The 18,205-nt window shown below is 42.0% G+C and overlaps 1 protein-coding gene and 1 long non-coding RNA gene across 3 annotated transcripts in view; one reads left to right on the top strand and one right to left on the bottom strand.

Annotated features, from left to right (window-relative positions):
* Positions 1-5,002: 5,002 nt before the first annotated feature.
* LOC118010064 lies at positions 5,003-5,691 on the bottom strand. Its single transcript, XR_004679104.1, has 2 exons — positions 5,468-5,691; positions 5,003-5,164 (listed from the first exon to the last, which is right to left on the bottom strand). It is a non-coding gene; the product is annotated as an uncharacterized LOC118010064 (long non-coding RNA).
* Positions 5,692-6,605: 914 nt separating this feature from the next.
* Positions 6,606-18,205, top strand: part of SNX25 (sorting nexin 25) — a 131,934-nt gene continuing 120,334 nt past the window's right edge. Inside the window, exon 1 of one of the 2 annotated variants that reach the window (XM_035004238.1) lies at positions 6,606-7,292. In XM_035004238.1, coding sequence (XP_034860129.1) covers positions 6,885-7,292 — 408 coding nt within the window. In that variant the 5' untranslated portion in view covers positions 6,606-6,884. The remainder of the gene's footprint in view (positions 7,293-18,205) is intronic. The other variant, XM_035004235.1, reaches the window with a different exon arrangement.

Raw genomic sequence — 18,205 nt, 5'->3', positions numbered from 1 at the left:
TAAGTTTGTGTTGTTTTAAAGACTAAGTTTGTAGTAATTTATTACAGCAGCAATAGAAACCTAATGCAATGGGTACTCAATACAGTTTTCACATGAAAGTGCAAAGAAAACTAGGAACTATGGGTTACCCATATCCTAGGGAGTGTCACTAAGGAATTGACTCTATTTTTGTGCTTTACAATGTATCTTGTACTTTTGGGTTGTAATTGCCAACAAGTACACAGGATCATTTTGTTGTTTTTGTAGGCTAAAAGGCAGGATTTCACTTAATTCTGCTTGATGAAACTATGCTGGTACCATTTCCCAGGGACGAGTGTCTACTCTGTGGTCAAAAGTTTGTTATACAAAGGGTTTGAAGAAACATTTCTCCAAAGAAGTTACACAAATGGCCAACAAGCACATGAAAAGATGCTCAACATGACTAATCATTAGGGAAATGCAAACAAATCATGAGATACCACTTCACACACATTAGGATAGCTATTATAAAAATAAGAGAGAAAATAAAAAGGATTGACAAAAACGTGGAGAAATTGGAAACCTTGTGTATTGCTCAGGGGAATGTGAAATGGTGTGACTGCTGTGGAAAAACTATGGCAGTTCCTCAATAAATTGAACACAGAACTACCGTATGAGCCAGCAATTTCACTTCGGGTATATACCCGAAAGAATTGAAAGCAGAGTCTCAAACAGATATTTGTACACCCACGTTCATAGTAGCATTATTCACCAAAGCCAAAAGATGGAAACAACCCAAATGTCTATCAACAGATGGATAAACAAAATGTGGTATATTCATACAGGAATATTATTCAGCGATAAACAGGGATGAAGTTATGATACATGCTACAACATGGATGAATCCTGAAAACATTATGCTAAGTGAAATAAGCCAGGCACAAAAGAACAAATATGACCCCACCTGTATGAAGTACCTAAAATAGGCAAGTCACAGTAACAGAAACTAGAAGTGGGGTGCCTAACTAGCTCAGCTGATGGAGTGTGCAAATCTTGATCTTGGGGTTGCGGTTTTGAGCCCCATGTTGGGTGTGGAGATTGCTTAAAAATAAAATCTTTGAAAAAAAAGAATAGAGGTTACCTGGGGCTTGGGGGGTGGAGAGGGGAGGGGGAGTTCTTGTTTAATACGTGCAGAGTTTCAGTACAGGATGACGAAAGTGATCTAGAGATGGATACTGGTGATGGATGTACAACAGTGTGAATGTACCTAGTACCACTGAACTGTACACTTAAAAATGGTTAAAATATTAAATTTTGTGTATGTTTTATCATGATAAAAAATAACAAAAAAAGATTATATCTTAAACTTTAATTTTGGCTCTTTCTGGACTATAAATTTATAAAATTTTGTCTTTTCCCTGGTTTTCTTTTCCTGCAAAGAGCACATCCTCATTAGTCCATATTGAATGAATGAATCAATGAACATATGAAATAGATTGTAAATAAGCTTTTTTTTTTTTAAGATTTTATTTATTTATTTGAGACAGAGAGAATGAGAGAGAGAGAGCACATGAAGGGGGGAGGGTCAGAGGGAGAAGCAGACTCCCTGCCGAGCAGGGAGCCTGATGCGGGACTCGATCCCGGGACTCCGGGATCATGACCTGAGCTGAAGGCAGTCGCTTAACCAACTGAGCCACCCAGGCGCCCTAAGCTTTTTTTTTTTTTTAAAGATTTTTATTTATTTGACAGAGACACAGTGAGAGAGGGAACACAAGCAGGGGGAGTGGGAGAGGGAGAAGCAGGCTTCCCGCGGGGCAGGGAGCCCGATGTGGGGCTTGATTCCAGGACCCCGGGATCATGACCTGAGCGGAAGGCAGACACTTAACGACTGAGCCACCCAAGCACCCCTATAAATAAGCTTCTTCAGGACAGAGATTTTAATTTCTTTGTGCCGCTTCATAATTCTGGTCAGAAACGGTCATCAACTTGTAAGTGAAATAAAGGATCTTCTCCAGATTCATTGAATCTGGACTCTTTTATCAGAAAAGATGAAAATAATATCCCCTGACCCCTTTTCAAAAGTTGTTTTTCACTTATTAAAAACTTCTTGAAACAGAATATAGGCTTGACTATTTCTGTAGAGAGCTATTAAAAGACCTTTTTGCATAATAGCTGGAGGTTTTTTCATCTATGCTAAACTTTATGTTATGAGTAAATGGATTTTTTTAAAAAAACTTAGGAATTAAGTTTTGAAGGATGAAGTCTTTCCGGGGTTGAAGTTTATAAACCAAATTGAAACTAAATGTAGTTAAGTTTCATATATTTTAAGTATCTAAAGGGGGGTACTTCAAAATATCTAAATGCTGTAAAAGGAAATTGAGAAAGCAAAATGACTTAGATTCACATTTGAATTTCCTGAACTTCCACAAAGCAGAATTAGTAGCTCTCTTCTTGCCACCATAGAACTTTATAATACCTTAGTAATATATATTACATTGCTTTATGCTTCCCCCCCCCCAATTAGAATGTGAGCTCTTCAAGGACAGAGACCATATTTTTTTAAAGATTTATTTATTTTAGAGAGATGGGGCAGAGGGAGAGGAAGAGAATCTCAAGCAGACCTCACTGAGCAGGGAGCCTGATGTGGGGCTCGATCCCACAACCCTGAGATCATGACCTGAGCTGAAATCACGAGTGGGACACTTAACCAACTGAGCCACCCAGGCGTCCCCAGAGACTGTGTTTTATACTGTTTTCTAACAAAGCACCTAGCTAATATTTTTGGACTGAATGAAAGAATGAATAAAAGTCACATACTACCTTCCAGAAGTTTACAGTCTATTTAAAAGCCGGATGAATGCTATTATTATTGTACTGGTTTTGTAAGGACATTATTTGTATAATATAGAAAGCAGTTTGTTTTGCCCTTTGACAATACTTTTAACTATTTGAAAGATGGCATCATGGAGGAGAATCTTGTAATTTAGGTTCACCACTTACTAGCTGTGTGATTTTTGAACAAGTCATTTAACTTCGCTGAGCCTCAGTTTCCTAATCTGGAAAATGAGATTATAAAATTTACCTTATGTCCTTTATAATAGAGTTATAGTGAGGAACATATGTTTTAAAAAGGATTTCCAAAAGTTGAAGTTTCCATTAAGGGGAACCTGGGTGGCTCAGTCAGTTAGGTGTCTGCCTTTGGTGTCATGATCCCGGGGTCCTGGCATCTAGCCCAGCATCTGGCTCCCTGCTCAGCGGGACATCTGCCTGTGCTCTCCTGCTCTCTCAAATAAATAAAATCTTAAAAAAAAAAGTTTCCATTAAAATATGAGATTATTTTTACTACTTTTTTGGGTCTACTCAATTATTCTAGATATAGTATCATGGAAGAATATCAGATTTATTCATTCAAAAGTATTAAGGGCCTACTCTGTGCAACCCCTATTCATACTCTAATATTAATTTTTACTTTCTATAGGTATGTTCTCTTTCCTAGAGCAAATAAATGACAAATGAAAGACACGGGCTTCTTTTTGGCAGTATATAAAAGCTTTATATAATATTAAATATATAGTGTTAATCTGAAAATATTCAAAATCCTTTCCTAATTTATGCAAGTACATTTAATCAATATTGTGTCCTGCCTACTTTATATTTTACTCTGCTCATAATATATATCATGAAAAAGCATAAAGATCAGTTCAAAAAGTTTTTTTTTTTTGGCCCACATGCATTTTGGAGAAATTAGATAATAAGTAAACACAATTTATATTCTTTCTTTATCATCTGCTGCCCAATAATACTGGATATCAAATCTAAGTGACTGTAGAATTTTTTTCACTTTGTTTCATAACTTGAAAATATTAGAGTAAAATAAAGCTAAATGATATAGCTATAACCCCAAACTCTTCACTGAGAAACATAGTTGTATACTATCTCCCTTCCCCCTATCCTTCCCTAGGTCGTTTTGTTCATTTTATAGGTAAATGGGATTAGATTATGAAGAACTATCAATTCCAGGAACAAGAAATGTGAACTTTAACATATTTACAGTGATAAGTCACTGGATACCACTGATTTTGGTGTGCAGCCAGATGATCCACTAGATACTGATTAGTGTATTCTGTCAAAGCAAATTGTGGTAGGTTGTTAAAGTAATGCAACCAATGAATTTTACTCCCCATATTTAAGCCCATGTGTAGACCTCTCCCTGTTTAATTACTGGTTGGGCCATATGATTTGCTTTGGCCAATGGGACATTAGCAAACGTAAGGTAAGCAAAAGCTTAAAAAAACCTTGCACATGGCATCCCTGAGACTGTCGTGTGAAGAAGGCCAAGCTGACCTTTTGGAGGGTAAGTACACAGGGAGCAGAGACAAGCCATCTCAATAGAGACTCCATAGATCTAACAGCGCCAGCCTATGCAACCAGGAGACCATAGTTTCATTAGTGACCCCAGGCAAGAAGAGCAGAATTGCCCAATTGACCCCAGTCCAAATTGCTGACCCACAAAAGCATAAGCAAATGAAATAGTTGTTATTTGGTGGTAGCTTGTTATGCAACAATAGATAATTGACACACCATATTTCCAGTGTGTCTTCTTTTGGATAATAACCTCTTGGATAATACTTAGTTTTTGTTTTGTTTTGTTTTTTAAAGATTTTATTTATTGAGAGAGAGAATGAGATAGAGAGAGAGCATGAGAGGGGGAGGGTCAGAGGGAGAAGCAGACTCCCTGCCGAGCAGGGAGCCGGATGCGGGACTGGATCCTGGGACACCAGGATCATGACCTGAGCTGAAGGCAGTCGCTTAACCAACTGAGCCACCCAGGCGCCCTGGATAATAGTTTTAAAAGAATAAATAACTAGCTGGAATTTAAATAAAAACTTGAAACAAACAAAAATATTTGGCAGATAAAAAAATCAAATTGCACGGCTCATTGTATGTAAATTATTAAAAAATAATTACAAAAAAGAATTAAAAATAATAAAAAATCCACCAAATATCTTACTTCCTATGAATGCTGTATTTTTTTCCTTCGTTGAAATACACAGATGATTCCTTATAGAAAAACAGTATAGTCATAGTAATTTAAAAATATATTTTAATGCTTACTTTTCTTCACTATGCTCCCTGGGAAGCAGGATATAACTCATTTGATTGGAAAACAATAGTGCTGTTGAACTGTTGAAATTCTTCAGGATTGCTACAAGAAGAGAGTTCTGAGACTTTGCTTTTGTTTCCCTGTATCACTCATCCATTTACTTCTTCCCTTTTTTCTTTCTATGCCCGATTGGCCCTATCACCCATCCTTTTAAATCATTAATCTCTTCAGAATTCCTTCATTTCCTTTCCAATTCTTTCATCTATCAAAGATACAGCTGCTGCTTTATTGGTCTTAGTAGTAATTTCTAGTATTTAGCATATTAGCATCTTTTCAGTAAACATCTGTATATTAACGATGGGATCATGATAGGAGAATAGGAAAATAATGTACTCTAAAAATTACCTGGACCTCTTTCGCTTGTGTAGGTAATAACATTGGTATTGAATCTTTGGTAACGAAAATATAGGGACTTGGAGCCAAAGTGATTACGGCAGCTGTGTACACACTTTTGGCACCAGGGCGACTTTTTGGGCCTTTCGATAACTAGCATTTGCAGGCTTCATTACTCTTCCACGTTCGTCGGATTCTTTCCATGAAGGAAATAAAAGAAGGTTGTTGGGGGAAACTGTATTAAAAGTGAGGATCAGGGGCGCCTGGGTGGCTCAGTTGGTTGAGCGACTGCCTTCGGCTCAGGTCATGATCCTGGAGTCCTGGGATCGAGTCCCGCATCGGGCTCCCTGCTCGGCAGGGAGTCTGCTTCTCCTCTGACCCTCCTCCCTCTCCTGCTCTCTGTCTCTCATTCTCTCTCTCAAATAAATAAATAAAATCTTAAAAAAAATGATTAAAAAAAAAAAAGAGGGGCACCTGGGTGGCTCAGTTGGTTAAGCAACTGCCTTCGGCTCAGGTCGTGATCCTGGGGTCCCGGGATCGAGTCCCGCATCGGGCTCCCTGCTCGGCAGGGAGTCTGCTTCTCCCTCCCCACTCCCCGTTTGTGTTCCCTCTCTCGCTGTGTCTTTCTCTGTCAAATAAATAAATAAAAAAATCTTTAAAAAAAAAAAAGTGAGGATCAGGAATGGTTGCCGATTTTATCTAAATAGCAGGTGAAAACAAAGCAGAAATCTGGGGAACCGTAAGCATGGGAGATCACTTGTCAGGGAAGAGCGGAGAGCGAGGATTAAGGGATCACCGGAGCCGGAGAATCACAACTGCTTCTGACACCTGCAGCAAAATTTTCCATCCACGCAAGGCACCCTGGGGGGAGGGGAGGAGCAGCGCCGGACCGAGCCGTTATCCCGGCGATTGGCCGCGCCCCCTCCGCTTGAGGGGCAGCGACGGTCGGACCCCGCCCCCGCGCCGCGGGTGGGCTGTGGGGGCCGGGCGCGGCCGGGCGCCTCCCACCTGTCACTCAACAGGCCGCGGCGGCTCCCCGCCCCCCCGCCCCCCCCCCCCCCCTCAACAGGCCGCGGCGGCCCCCCCCCCCCCCCCCCCCCCCCGCCTGAGAAGCACTTCGGGGCCGCCCCCACCCCCGCTCCGCCGCGGGCCTCGCCCGCTTAAGTCACAACGAGGTCCGGCCACCTGGGCGCGCCCGGCCGGACGGCTGCGGGGCGGGCGCCGGGTGGCGGCGCTGAGGGCTCGCTGAGAGGAGCTCGGCGGCGTCTGTTGGAGCCGCTCCCTCGGTGGGCCGCCGGCGAGGGCATGAGCGCCGACTGCCTGTGCCTCAGGAGCGGCGGCGGCGGGAGCGGCGAGGGGAGGAGGCGCCGCGCAGAGGCCACCGTCCAGGGCAGGAGATGTGCCTGTCCTTAGCGGCACAAGAAGCAGCATGCACCCCGATGCCACCGACAGCAGCGGCGCCGGCCTCAACCTCGCGCCGGCCGCAGCCACCGGCGGCCGCCGTGCCCCGAGCGCCCCGGGCGAGCTGCGGCCGGACCCCCGGGAGGACGCGGCGGCACCGGGGGCTCCTGGCGGCGGGAGCTGGCGAGTGCCGGTGGCCGTGGCCGCACTCGCCGCCGTGTGCCTCTCCTGCCTGGGGCCCGGTTGGTGGCAGGCGGCCGGAGGCGCGGGGCCGTGCACCGTCCTGCTCGGGCTCAGCCTCTACACGGGCTGCGCCGCGGCCGCCTTCCTCCTGGGGACCCTGTTCTCCCTCGTCTGCCGGAGCCGGCGAGCCCCGCCGCCCGACTTCGTCGCCGCCTGGAGACGGCTGGCCGCGGCCGCCCGCCGCGCGCCGGGGGTAAGTACGGGTCTCTCCTCTGCTTCGCGCGCCCGGGGCCTCGGCCCGGCCCTCCCCCGCTTCCGGTGCCAGCCGCCCGCTCTCGGAGCCCCGGGTGGCGGCGGCGGGGCCCGTCCTCTCCGCCCCGGTTGCCCGGGGGGAACGGGGCTGGCGTTGCTCGGCCCGGCCGGCAGCTGCGAGCGATCCCCCAGCTCCGGCGGGAGGCGGGCTCCGGGCTCCTCCGGGCTTGCGAGATGCTCGCCGAGATGCACGTTGTTAGGCTATGTAGTTGCTCCACAGCCATCCCCGGGCTCAACCTTGATAGCTGAATAATCATCCCAAATCTTGGATGTCGCTCTGCGGTTGGCGACGGAGCCCTCACTGTGCGCACGCGCTGCCCCCTATATCGGTCATTGTATTTCCAACCGTTCCCTAGGGGAGGTAACTTGATGACCTTTTACCGACGCGGAAACTTGTTCAGAGAGGCTAACTTGGCTTGGCAGTACCTCTCACCCAACGCTGTGTTCACTTTTCACCACCCCATCCTGCCGTCCACTACGTAGATCAGTAGCGCAGCCCCAGCTAGTGTCTGTGATTTCGAAAGGGGATGTCAGAAATGACTTCAGTTTGCAACAAAAGGAAAAGTACCCCCAGTGAGGTGTGAGACAGCAGGGCGGTGGTTAGGGAAGATGGGAATGAGCTCTTCTCTGCCTTAGTGCCAAACCGCTGCTTGATCAACCTCCCGGCTTCCTCTGGTAACCCTCTAAGTTAAACTTGATTCTGTTGTAGCTTGTTAGCTTGTTGTGTTTGGGGTGCATTATGCTGAGGCTGAGATTTGTTTCTGCCAGTGATTTATTTAACATGGGTTTACTAAGAGAATTATAACATTTCATAAGCCAATAGGATACAGGATAATATCTCTAAATAAGCCCGTGAAGAAATAACTATACTCCATAAACCAGTGGTAGATGAATACACTATTGTTCTAGGCGATGGGGAAATAAAGTCCAGATTGACTGACTGACTGATTGATTTGGAATTGGTTCTTGGTAGAGTCGGTGCTTTCAACCAAAAGCTGGGTATTAGCTGCTGGGACACAGAGCTGGTGGACAGTGGCGTTTGTGTTGGCAGGCAAGGCGAGCTGCTCTGAAGTTTAGTGCTTTAGGGACAGTTACACAGTTTGCACCACTGCCTGTGAGAAATAGGCTCACCAAGGCAGAAACAGATGTCCCTTCCCCTCCTGAGACTGCTGCCTGGTTTAACACCCCTGCTGACCAAGAGTTGCCTGACCACAGCAAGAGCAAGTGTCTCAAGATCTGCAGAGAGCTGTTCAGATCAGCAGAGAGTAGCCTTGCCCAGACTGAGCACTCTGGGTAGAGTCCACACAAATTACTGGTATTTAAAGTTTGAGTGTCCATTACGTCATACTTATTCTTCCATAGGTTTAGATGGCTAAGCACTCAAGAGCACAGTGCTTCTGCAGATCTCATCTTGACACGGTTTCTCAAATTCACCCTCCGATCAAACAACTTCACTTAATTTAAAAATGTGGATTTGAAATCATAACCAATACACAATATAATTTGGCACTCACTGCTTGACTGAATGATACTGTCATTAAACTGAAATTGCCCAACCACTTTAGGGTGAGGGAAATGGCAGTGGTTCAACTTCATAAAAATATTTGTTAGAAGGACCATTGCCCCCTTGGGTTTTGTATTTGCTTATAATATGATCTGCTTACTGTTTTGTAAATATCATCACTCTCTTCATCAAAATTACCCTGTCCTGAATCGGTCACTTCTGAGTGCAGCCCTCAGATAATGGCTGGAGGGTTGTACGTAAGGGAGTCAGGCATCCTCACTCTGTAAATTGATTAAGAGTTCAGTATATTGGGGTGCCTGGGTGGCTCAGATGGTTAAGCGTCTGCCTTCTGCTCAGGTCATGATCCCAGGGTTCTGGGATTGAGTCCCACATCGGGCTTCCTGTTCAGTGGGGATCCTGCTTCTCCCTCTCCCTCTGTCTGCTGCTTCCCCTGCTTGTACACTCTCTCTCTGTCAAAAATAAATAAAATCTTAAAAAAAAAAAAAAGTTCAGTATATTAAGTAACAGGAGCTTCTGTTTTCCTCAGTAGTCTCAAAAATTAGTAATGTTAATTTCTTTTAAAAGCCTTCATGTAACAGTCCTTTTTTCTCCTATCTAATTTAGCAAGAGTTGGTGGGCAGGTGTATTTTTCCTCTTGATTTTTCTCTACAATGATAGAAAATAAGGATCCCGATTTTACAAGCTGGTTTATTGATTTATAAATGATGTCCCCATTCTTTAGAGTATTGTAAGAAATTATAATTCAGTCAATACGTATTTATCGAGTGTTTTATATGAGCCAGGGATTATTCTGGAAGCTGGGATTGAATCAGTGAGACACATAAGAACCCTGCTCTCTGGAGATTATATTCTTATGGGAGATCAGGCCATAAACAAATGAGATATTTGTAGATAATGATAAATACTTATGAGACAAAAAATAGGAGTCAAATGATTAAGAGTTCCTAGTAAGTGAGAGCAGGAAGTTTAGATGATGAAGTCAGGGTCAAAACCCGGGGTATTGCATTTTGCCTCTGAAGCCGTAGAAGCCTTATGTTGTGGGTTACCAACATTTCCCCAACCCCCCCAGCTCATTTATACCTCTGGGTAGATAAAACTTGGATTAGCATCCAGAAAGATGGTTTAGTAGAGGAATTCGAGAAAATAGTACTTTTTTTTTTTTAAAGATTTTATTTATTTATTTGACAGAGAGAGACACAGTGAGAGAGAGAGCACAAGCAGGGGGAGTGGGAGAGGGAGAAGCAGTCTTCCCGGTGGAGCAGGGAGCCCATGCGGGGCTCGATCCCAGGACCCTGGGAGCCACCCAGGTGCCCCGAGAAAATCGTACTTTAAAGGTGACAGAAAATGAAGCAGTATATGTAATCCTTAATGTATACAACCGGAAGATTTCAGTTAATAGAAGAAGTGAAGTATAATTTTAAGGAAAGTAGATTATTGGTCGTTCTTTGGAACTTGGATTCTTAGAGTAGTCTTAAATGAGAAAATAAGGACATTAGGAAAATGTAGTTTCTAAGCTCTATATTGTAATTGAAATGCGTATTTTTCACATAAAATTTTATTTTTTTGACAGGACTGGTGTTATTTACTCAAGCCTTTAGTTGTGCTGTATTGTTTATTTATTTTACCCCTTCCTCTAGTTGTGCTATATTTCTAATTTGTATTTAGGTATTTTTTTTAATGTTCTGTTCTTTATGAATGGAAGCATAAGCATGTGGTGTAGTATAAAACATGTCAGTTCTGTGGGGGTAGGCGCTGGACCACACAGGTCATCTAACATATGTGGAGGGGGAGGCTGTTTAGTAGTGAACCAAATGGTGCCTCTTAAGATACAGTGACTACTTCACTACAGAAATTTTGATTCAGCATGAAGAAAAGAATCCTCATTTTTCTTACACATTTTGGATTCTTCTAGTATCAGCCAGACAGGTCAGAGGCTGGGATCTATCCTTCTAGCTGTCCATTCTTCCTTCCTCTTTTTTTTCTTCTTGGTCTCCTTCTATAGAGAAAAAAAAAATGCATACACCGTTAAAAGTAAACAACCTCAAAGAAGCCCAAACTAAAAGTGACAAGGGGTTTTTGTGTCTAGAGTGTTTAAAATGCTTCTGCATGCTTCACAGTGTACTTATTGACTGTAAACTCCATGTGGTTAGCACCCATGATTGACACCTTTTGTTATATCTTGCACTTAGAAAGAACTCAAGCAGTGTTTGCAGATGATGATAAAGAAAATTGTTCTCTCATGCTTTCCCCCTCCCATTAATCCAGTATTAGTATTTATTGGGAATTTCCCATATGTGCATGAATTTTGATTTTTTTGGGGGGCAGGAATTACTATTGATTAAAATAGTAAAAATAATTTTCAACTCAAGTAGAAATAATATGTAGCGGTATATACAGGTACTAAGGAAGCTTTTTTGTAAGGTCAGGAAAGTCTTACAGGTGATATCTGGGCCCCACTTTAGAAAAACTTGGACTTTGTTACAGGCCAGTGGACTGGAGTTATGATGCCCTGGGGCTGCCCTGCTCCTGGGGTGAGAGTTGTCTTATGCCAGGCCAGTTAACTTGTCTGGCCCAAGAGCCTCAGCTTCACTGGCCACAGTTACTTGACCCTAGCACATCATCTAACCAAGGCAACAGAAAGAGAAAAATGGCAAAAGTGAATCAGTAGTTTAGAAAACATATTTTCTTTACTGGACCTGCCATACAAAGTGCATCTTCATATAATGGAAAAAAGGAAAATGATTTTTACAATTATTCTCATAGTCTATGGATTTTCTCTTTCACATTGTTACTTACTAGATGTTTCTTCATTTATGGCCCATAAATTCAAAAATAAGCAATGAATTCATGATGATCAGAAGGCTGATAAAAGAAAGTCCCCTTAGTAGCATATGGGAAACCAAAGTCCACTGCTATATGAAGAAAACATTAATGAGAGACTTTCCAAAGTTCAAGCAGATAGAAGAGTTCACGTGGTTGATCAAATCTAATTAATAGGAATTTACCGAATATCTGCTACATATCTGCTATTATGATCTTATTAGATCACTTTTTGCCTAGTTAGTTGCTGAGTGCCTGTGCCCGGCACATAGTAGGCTCTCAATAGATCAGTTTTGCCTGAATAAATGGATTATTGTTTGAGACAAGACAATCCTACTGCCATTTTTAATCAAAATTTTAATTCCAGCATCCTAGAGAAGGGTCAGAGCCTTGCAATATGTGTTACCAAGAGCTTGGGAAATTGCTCTCTGGAAATGCAGAGCAATGTTTTTAGTGTTGGGGAGGATTCAAAGATGAACAAGAATCTCCCTGTCCCTGCCCTCTCAGGCTGAGTAGATGGGAGTGATAGAGAAGACTGGATGGGAGAGGCCAGATGTTTATAGAGACAGTAAAATATTCACACAGCAATCCATGGTGCCAGTTGGCTTGGGTAGGACTTCTAGAATTCCTAAATGAGTTCTTTTATGAATACAAAAGTTCTTTGAGTAAAACAAACTTAATTTAGTTACTTAAGGGGAAAAAGGAAAAAGAAACCGGGATTAGGGAGATTATATACAACCTCTTTGTGACTTTCCTTTATTATGCTAATGTGATAAACTAACCCTCAATAATTTGATAATGGATAATGGCATAATAAATTTACTGTCTTCAGAATGTTTGCAATTTAACCAGGGGAGTTAAGTCATGGTGGCTAGTGGGAAAAATGTTCTTGAGGAAGATGGCTTTTTGACAACCCCTTAAATCACAGGATCCTTCCTAGCTCTCTTTGTGGTCTAAAGGTTGTTTTCCTTTAAATTCACAGTATTCATAATTTTTAAATTTAATTTTTTTATGTAGATTATAAGTTCACATGTTTTTTTTAAAAGGCATATACAAGGGTATACAGTGAAATTTTCTCTTCCCTATAGACAGTTATTATTGATAGTTGTTTATTCCAGATATATATTATGCATATATAAGCAAATATAAATATGTATTCAAAGGGAGAAGTTTTTGATATTTATAATTTCTTGATACAAAAACAATGATTACACATAAAGGACAGTTATTTTTTATATCTTCATTATGAAGGCACTATTCCTTAAGCTTAGGAAACACAAGAAGTTATATATGAATGATAAGTTCAAAGTAGGAAGATACAATACATGATTATACCTGGAACATAAAAAAATGCTTATCAAAAACAGGACATGTATGCTAAGAAATACAGAAAGTGGGATTTGAATTTAGCAGAACTCTCTAAAGGAAGCAATATTTATTTTCATAATTTATACAAAAAATAAACCAAGCAAACTGCTGACAATACATGTACCATTTAGGATTTGAGTTGCCACTGAGTATATGAGATGAAGCCCAAGAACTAGGATTGGAAAGGTAGTTTGGGCCACGTTGTGGAAGTCTTCAGTCAAGAGAACAGAACTGGATTTTAGTCTGTAGGCTTGGCAGCTACTGACTCAGGAGGAGAAATACTATGTTAAGTGCAGTGATAAAAAGTGAGAGTTAATGAAGCTGTGTGAATGGAGACAAGAGAATTTGTGAGTGAGATTTTTCTTTGATGTAAAATATCATTATCATTACAGTTGGGTTTAATTATCTTCTCCAGAATGTTCCAACATTCTCTTTAAAACAATAAATTCAGCCCCAAAACAAAGGGTCCTCCTGTTCACAAAATGAAGACCACAGTTTCCAAGCTTGAATGTTCATTCTATTTGGAGCCCAAATTTTGGTCACTTCTGGGAGGTTTATTTCTCTCTTGAATCTCAAGCCGTTTTTGTTTTTGTTTTGTTTTTGATGTCACCTTTGTAATTGAATGTTGCCTTCTTGAAAATATCTTAGGTTTCATTTCCCAACCTTATTTTGAGGTAGGGAGTACCCCCAGATTCCTGAAAATGTGTTCTTGTAGTCAGAATGGTGCACACAATTGTACTAAAATGGTGATTCAGCAAGTTTGGTGCTGAAGGCTCAGGCTTTAAGTATTAAAATGATGGCATACAAACTTGTGGTTTTAAAAAAAATTGTACCTTTGCTGTCGAAAGAAAAATATTGCAAACTTGGAATTTATTTTTTTACCCTTCACTATTAGGTCCCTTTCCAAACTAGGGTTGGGTGGATGGGTGGGAATGATAGGAATGATACGCAGCTCTTCTCAAGGACTCTCCTGGATACCCTGAGCCCAGGGTCAGGTCCTGTGTCCATTACTCATTTCTACATCCAGTGTTAGTCCTGGGGAGTCTGCTTATATAGTTTCTCCAAACACAGTGGAGGTTTCCAGAAAGTCCAGTGGGTTTGGGTTGTATTTTGATGGGTTTCCCAGCTCCGGTCCTGCTTTGGGGGAATATACTTAGGAGTGTGAGATATGCCTGCTCTGTCCCTGGGGCTGACCTCTGCTGGTCAGTTACTACAGGCACTGACCAGTCCGATACATTTGTCAACCAGCCTGGGGTTTCCATGTCTGAATAGCCAGGAGCTGGATGTGAAGAAAAATGTATATGGGAACTCCAGATAAAATGTCTCTGAGGCTGAGGAGGAAAAAGAACGAATTGTACATTTTTAGGATAAAAAACATGAACTTGTTTAGGCCACTAAGGTCTATTTAATAAGCTTTCAGTTTTAGTGTAGAATACTACTCTTGGAAAATTAAGGAAGTTTTTACAAATACTTATTTCTAAAGTAACCTGCATTTCTGTAGTTCTCAACCACCTGAATGTATGAGTGACATTACTACTCATGGTAGTAACTAAAATTTTATAGGCGTTTGCTCCTGTCTACTCGGGCAGAACCTTGGTCTGCAGTGCCTTTAACCGCCCTTCCCAGTATTTCTGAGAGTCCATAGGCAGTGTCTTCTGTAATTGTGAATAAGCTTATTTATGGTGTTCCATTCCTGGTGCCTACAAAGCATTTGAGCGTGGCTTTTCTGCCATCGCTGCTGGCAGTCTGTGAAAAAGCCCATCTCTTGTTGGGCTACTAGTGTCTCAACCCCCTGAAGCTGGATATCCAGGTATACTTTGTTTCTGCTTTTTTGTAGTTTATAGTAGCTGAGAGTGTAGCCCTGTTTCGGATATGCTTTAAAAAATTTTTTTTCACCCTTATTAAAGAAGCTGAGGAGCTGATGCTCCTGTTTGCATTTCTTGTGAAGAGAACCCCTTTCCTTCTGTTCACCTGGCCAGGAGCAGCCCTTGGAGTCAAGCTAGAGCTTTCTCTGTCTCCAACCTTGAACCCATACGTACAAGCCACCTCCCAAAAGGCCTCTTTACCCTCTGTAAATCAGCTTTTACAAATATCCACCTGAGGGCTGCATGCAGGCTTTGCGTTTGTTAGATATGAAATTAATATTTTAACTATTCCAGAAATTTCACTGTGGTTTTTTCTGAGGCAATTAATCTCTTTTTCCTTCTGATTTTTTTCCATTTCCCTAAACCTTTCTGAGATTACAATCTCTAGATAAACTCAGGAAGTTGCTTTGTTTTCCAGATTTGAATTATGGTTGTTCTTGGTGTTTCTTTTTTATTATCTTAGGCAGTCTCACCCTTGAGCCCCCTGTAATAACCATCTCTACACTCAGGATTAGAGATTTATTCTTCTTTTTGGCCCTCAGTCTTATTTATTCAACTGCTTGACTTGGCATTAACAGCGGTGCCTGAAACTCAGCTAGTCCAAGTGCCCCCATCCCTCTTCTGTTGTCTTTTATGTCCATGACTAGCACCTCCTAACGTCAGGTCCCACAGCCAGAAGCCTTTGAGTTCCCTGGACATCTCCTTCTCCTCACTCTCCTTATGCCATCCGTCATCAAGTCCTGCTGCTTATTTCTTGAGTATCTTGCACCCATCTACTTCTTTCCATCTCTCCTGCTTCGTCACAACTGCCATCATGTCCCACCTAGATGACCGCAGTAGCCTCTCAACTGGTCTCTCTGTCTCCTTGTTGGCATTTTAAAAATACAAACCTAATCAACCCATCTTCAGCAACTTGTTTAATTAAAATCCACCAGTAGCTTCCTGTTCTTCCCAGCTCTTTAGCCTCATCTGTCTTCACTACCTTCATCCTCACATTGCATCCTCAGTCCTCAAAGGGTCATGCTCCCTCCTTCACTGGCGACTTTGTATCTGGCTTCCCCTGCTTGGAGCAGCCCATTGCCCTCTTACCTAGTTAACTGCATCCCCCCAGACCTCAGCCATGGCTTCTGCAGAGATGGTCTCCCTATCTGCTGTGTGTATTCTCATGGCGCCACATACCTTTTCTTTATTCTGTATCTATCACACCTGTAATTTAGACCCCCTTGGATGATTCCTTGTCTTTCTTGATCTCCACGAAGGCAGAAACGCCCCTGTATCTTTAACTTTAGCATGATTTAGTAGGTAAGTGATAAATCTTTCTTGACTGAATAACTGGGAATCCACAGAGCATTGGCAATAAGATAATGGTTTTGGAACTTGTCGTCTGAATTTGAATCATGGCTCTGCCCAAATAACTGTGACTATGGGCAACCTGCTTAAGATTTCTAGACCTCAGTTTTCCTGTCTGAAAAATGGAGATAATAAGTAATTTCAAGGGTTGTTGGGAACAATGTTATAGTATTTGAAAATACAAATTCTAGCATTCGTAAAAGTGCTTTGAATATAGAAGGTGTTAAATGGTAGATTTTATAGTATCACTTTTGAAAAGAGCTTTTTATTGTAAAATAAAAAATGCAGATTCAGAAAATCACACAAAATAAATGTATAGTTGGATGAATGATCATAAAGAGAATACCCTTGTAATTTTAAAAAACCCCAGAAGTCCCCTCTGTATCTCCACCGCATGTCAGCCCCTTTTCTTACACCTAAGTAACTGTCTTGACTTTATAATAATCACTTCCTTGCATGCCATTATAGTTTTATCACTCAAATGTGCATCAGCGAACATTGTAGTTTTTTCTTGCCCATTTAAAAAAAAATGTATTAGTTTCCCGTCTACGTTTTCTTTCCTTTACATTTTATCTGTGAAGAACCTGGAGCATCTGTCCTGTGGAGTATCCTGTAGATTGGGTTTTGCTGATTGTGTGTGAATGATGCAGTTCAGCATGTTCCCCTCCTTTGTATGTCCTGCATATTAGCAGCTGGATCCAGAGGCTTGATCAAACTTGTGTTCAATCCCTTTGGCAGACTATAAGTGGTGGTGTGACCTTTCATCAGGAGGCACATAACATCGTCTTTCTTTTTGTTATATGAGTAGCTGTTGATGCTTGATACCTAGATCCACTAACTTATTGGGGGTGACAAAATGGTAATGTTTTAATTCTGTCGTGGGGTCTGTCTGCAGTACAAGCTACTGGAACCTGTTCTGTTTCCGGGCAAGGAGTGATTTCCTGGGGTGGACATCTGAGTCCGAGTGAAGGGTGGTGGTCACGTGGCCCAGATTTGCACAGTCCCCCAGCCCTTCTCCAAAGCCCTGGTGACCCATTATGAGAAATATGTGGATGGGGGAAAAAAAAAGGGAAAGAAATATGTGGATGAGGCTTCCAAGAAGGAGATCATTTTCATTTTCATTTCATACTTTCATTTTCATGTATTGGTTTGAGTACTTTTTTTTTTTTTTTTCTGGTTTGAGTACTTTTTAAAAAGAGACATGTTTCTCTCATCTGTTTGGTTCCACAGTGGTACAGTTCACACAGAAAAGCAGGGTAAATGCGAGGTTCCCCCCCATTATTTCTAAAATAATGAGTTAATTCCCCATCATCCTCTGAAGGTGATCAGTTGTTTTGTGTTTTGAAAAAAAATTATGAACTTATGGATTTGAACACAGTAGATGGGTTTCAATCAGGTGTAATTATCTTTTTGGAAGCTTATATAATCCCATCTTCGGCTAGTGGGAGCCTTTTGAAGTTGGCTCCTGAGACCTTTCAATATGACCCTACCTTTTGATATGACCCTGATTGGCTTTTGAGAGTTTTCTTGCTATCTGGTGTAGCAGAATATTTCAGGTTCATCTTGAGCATTTTCTGCTCTCACACCTGGAATTAGCCATTTCTTCAAAAAGAGCCATGATTTCTTTTAGTGGTAAATGGAATTTGAAGAACCCATTCTGCCTCAGCTCTGAGCAGCACAGCCAGACCCAGATCTAGCTGTTGGGACTTCATTTCCTTTGTTTGTTTGTAGGGTGACCAATGGACCTGATTTGCTTAAAACTGTCTTGGTTTTAGCACCGAAAGTTCTGTGGCCAAAGGGGAAAAAATAAAACCAAAAAACTCATTCTAGGTGTTAGGGAGGCTCATTGCTGTTGGTGAGGTCATTGTTTCTTGGCTTTCTCTATGGAGAAATCTGGAAAAATATGTGTGAGGTTGGTCTTTTGCA

This window comes from Mirounga leonina, unplaced genomic scaffold (assembly GCF_011800145.1).
Source record: "Mirounga leonina isolate KUSES-001 unplaced genomic scaffold, KU_Mleo_1.0 Mir_128, whole genome shotgun sequence".
Classification (NCBI taxonomy): Eukaryota; Metazoa; Chordata; class Mammalia; order Carnivora; family Phocidae; genus Mirounga; species Mirounga leonina.
This window is presented reverse-complemented; position numbering and strand designations above follow the sequence as displayed.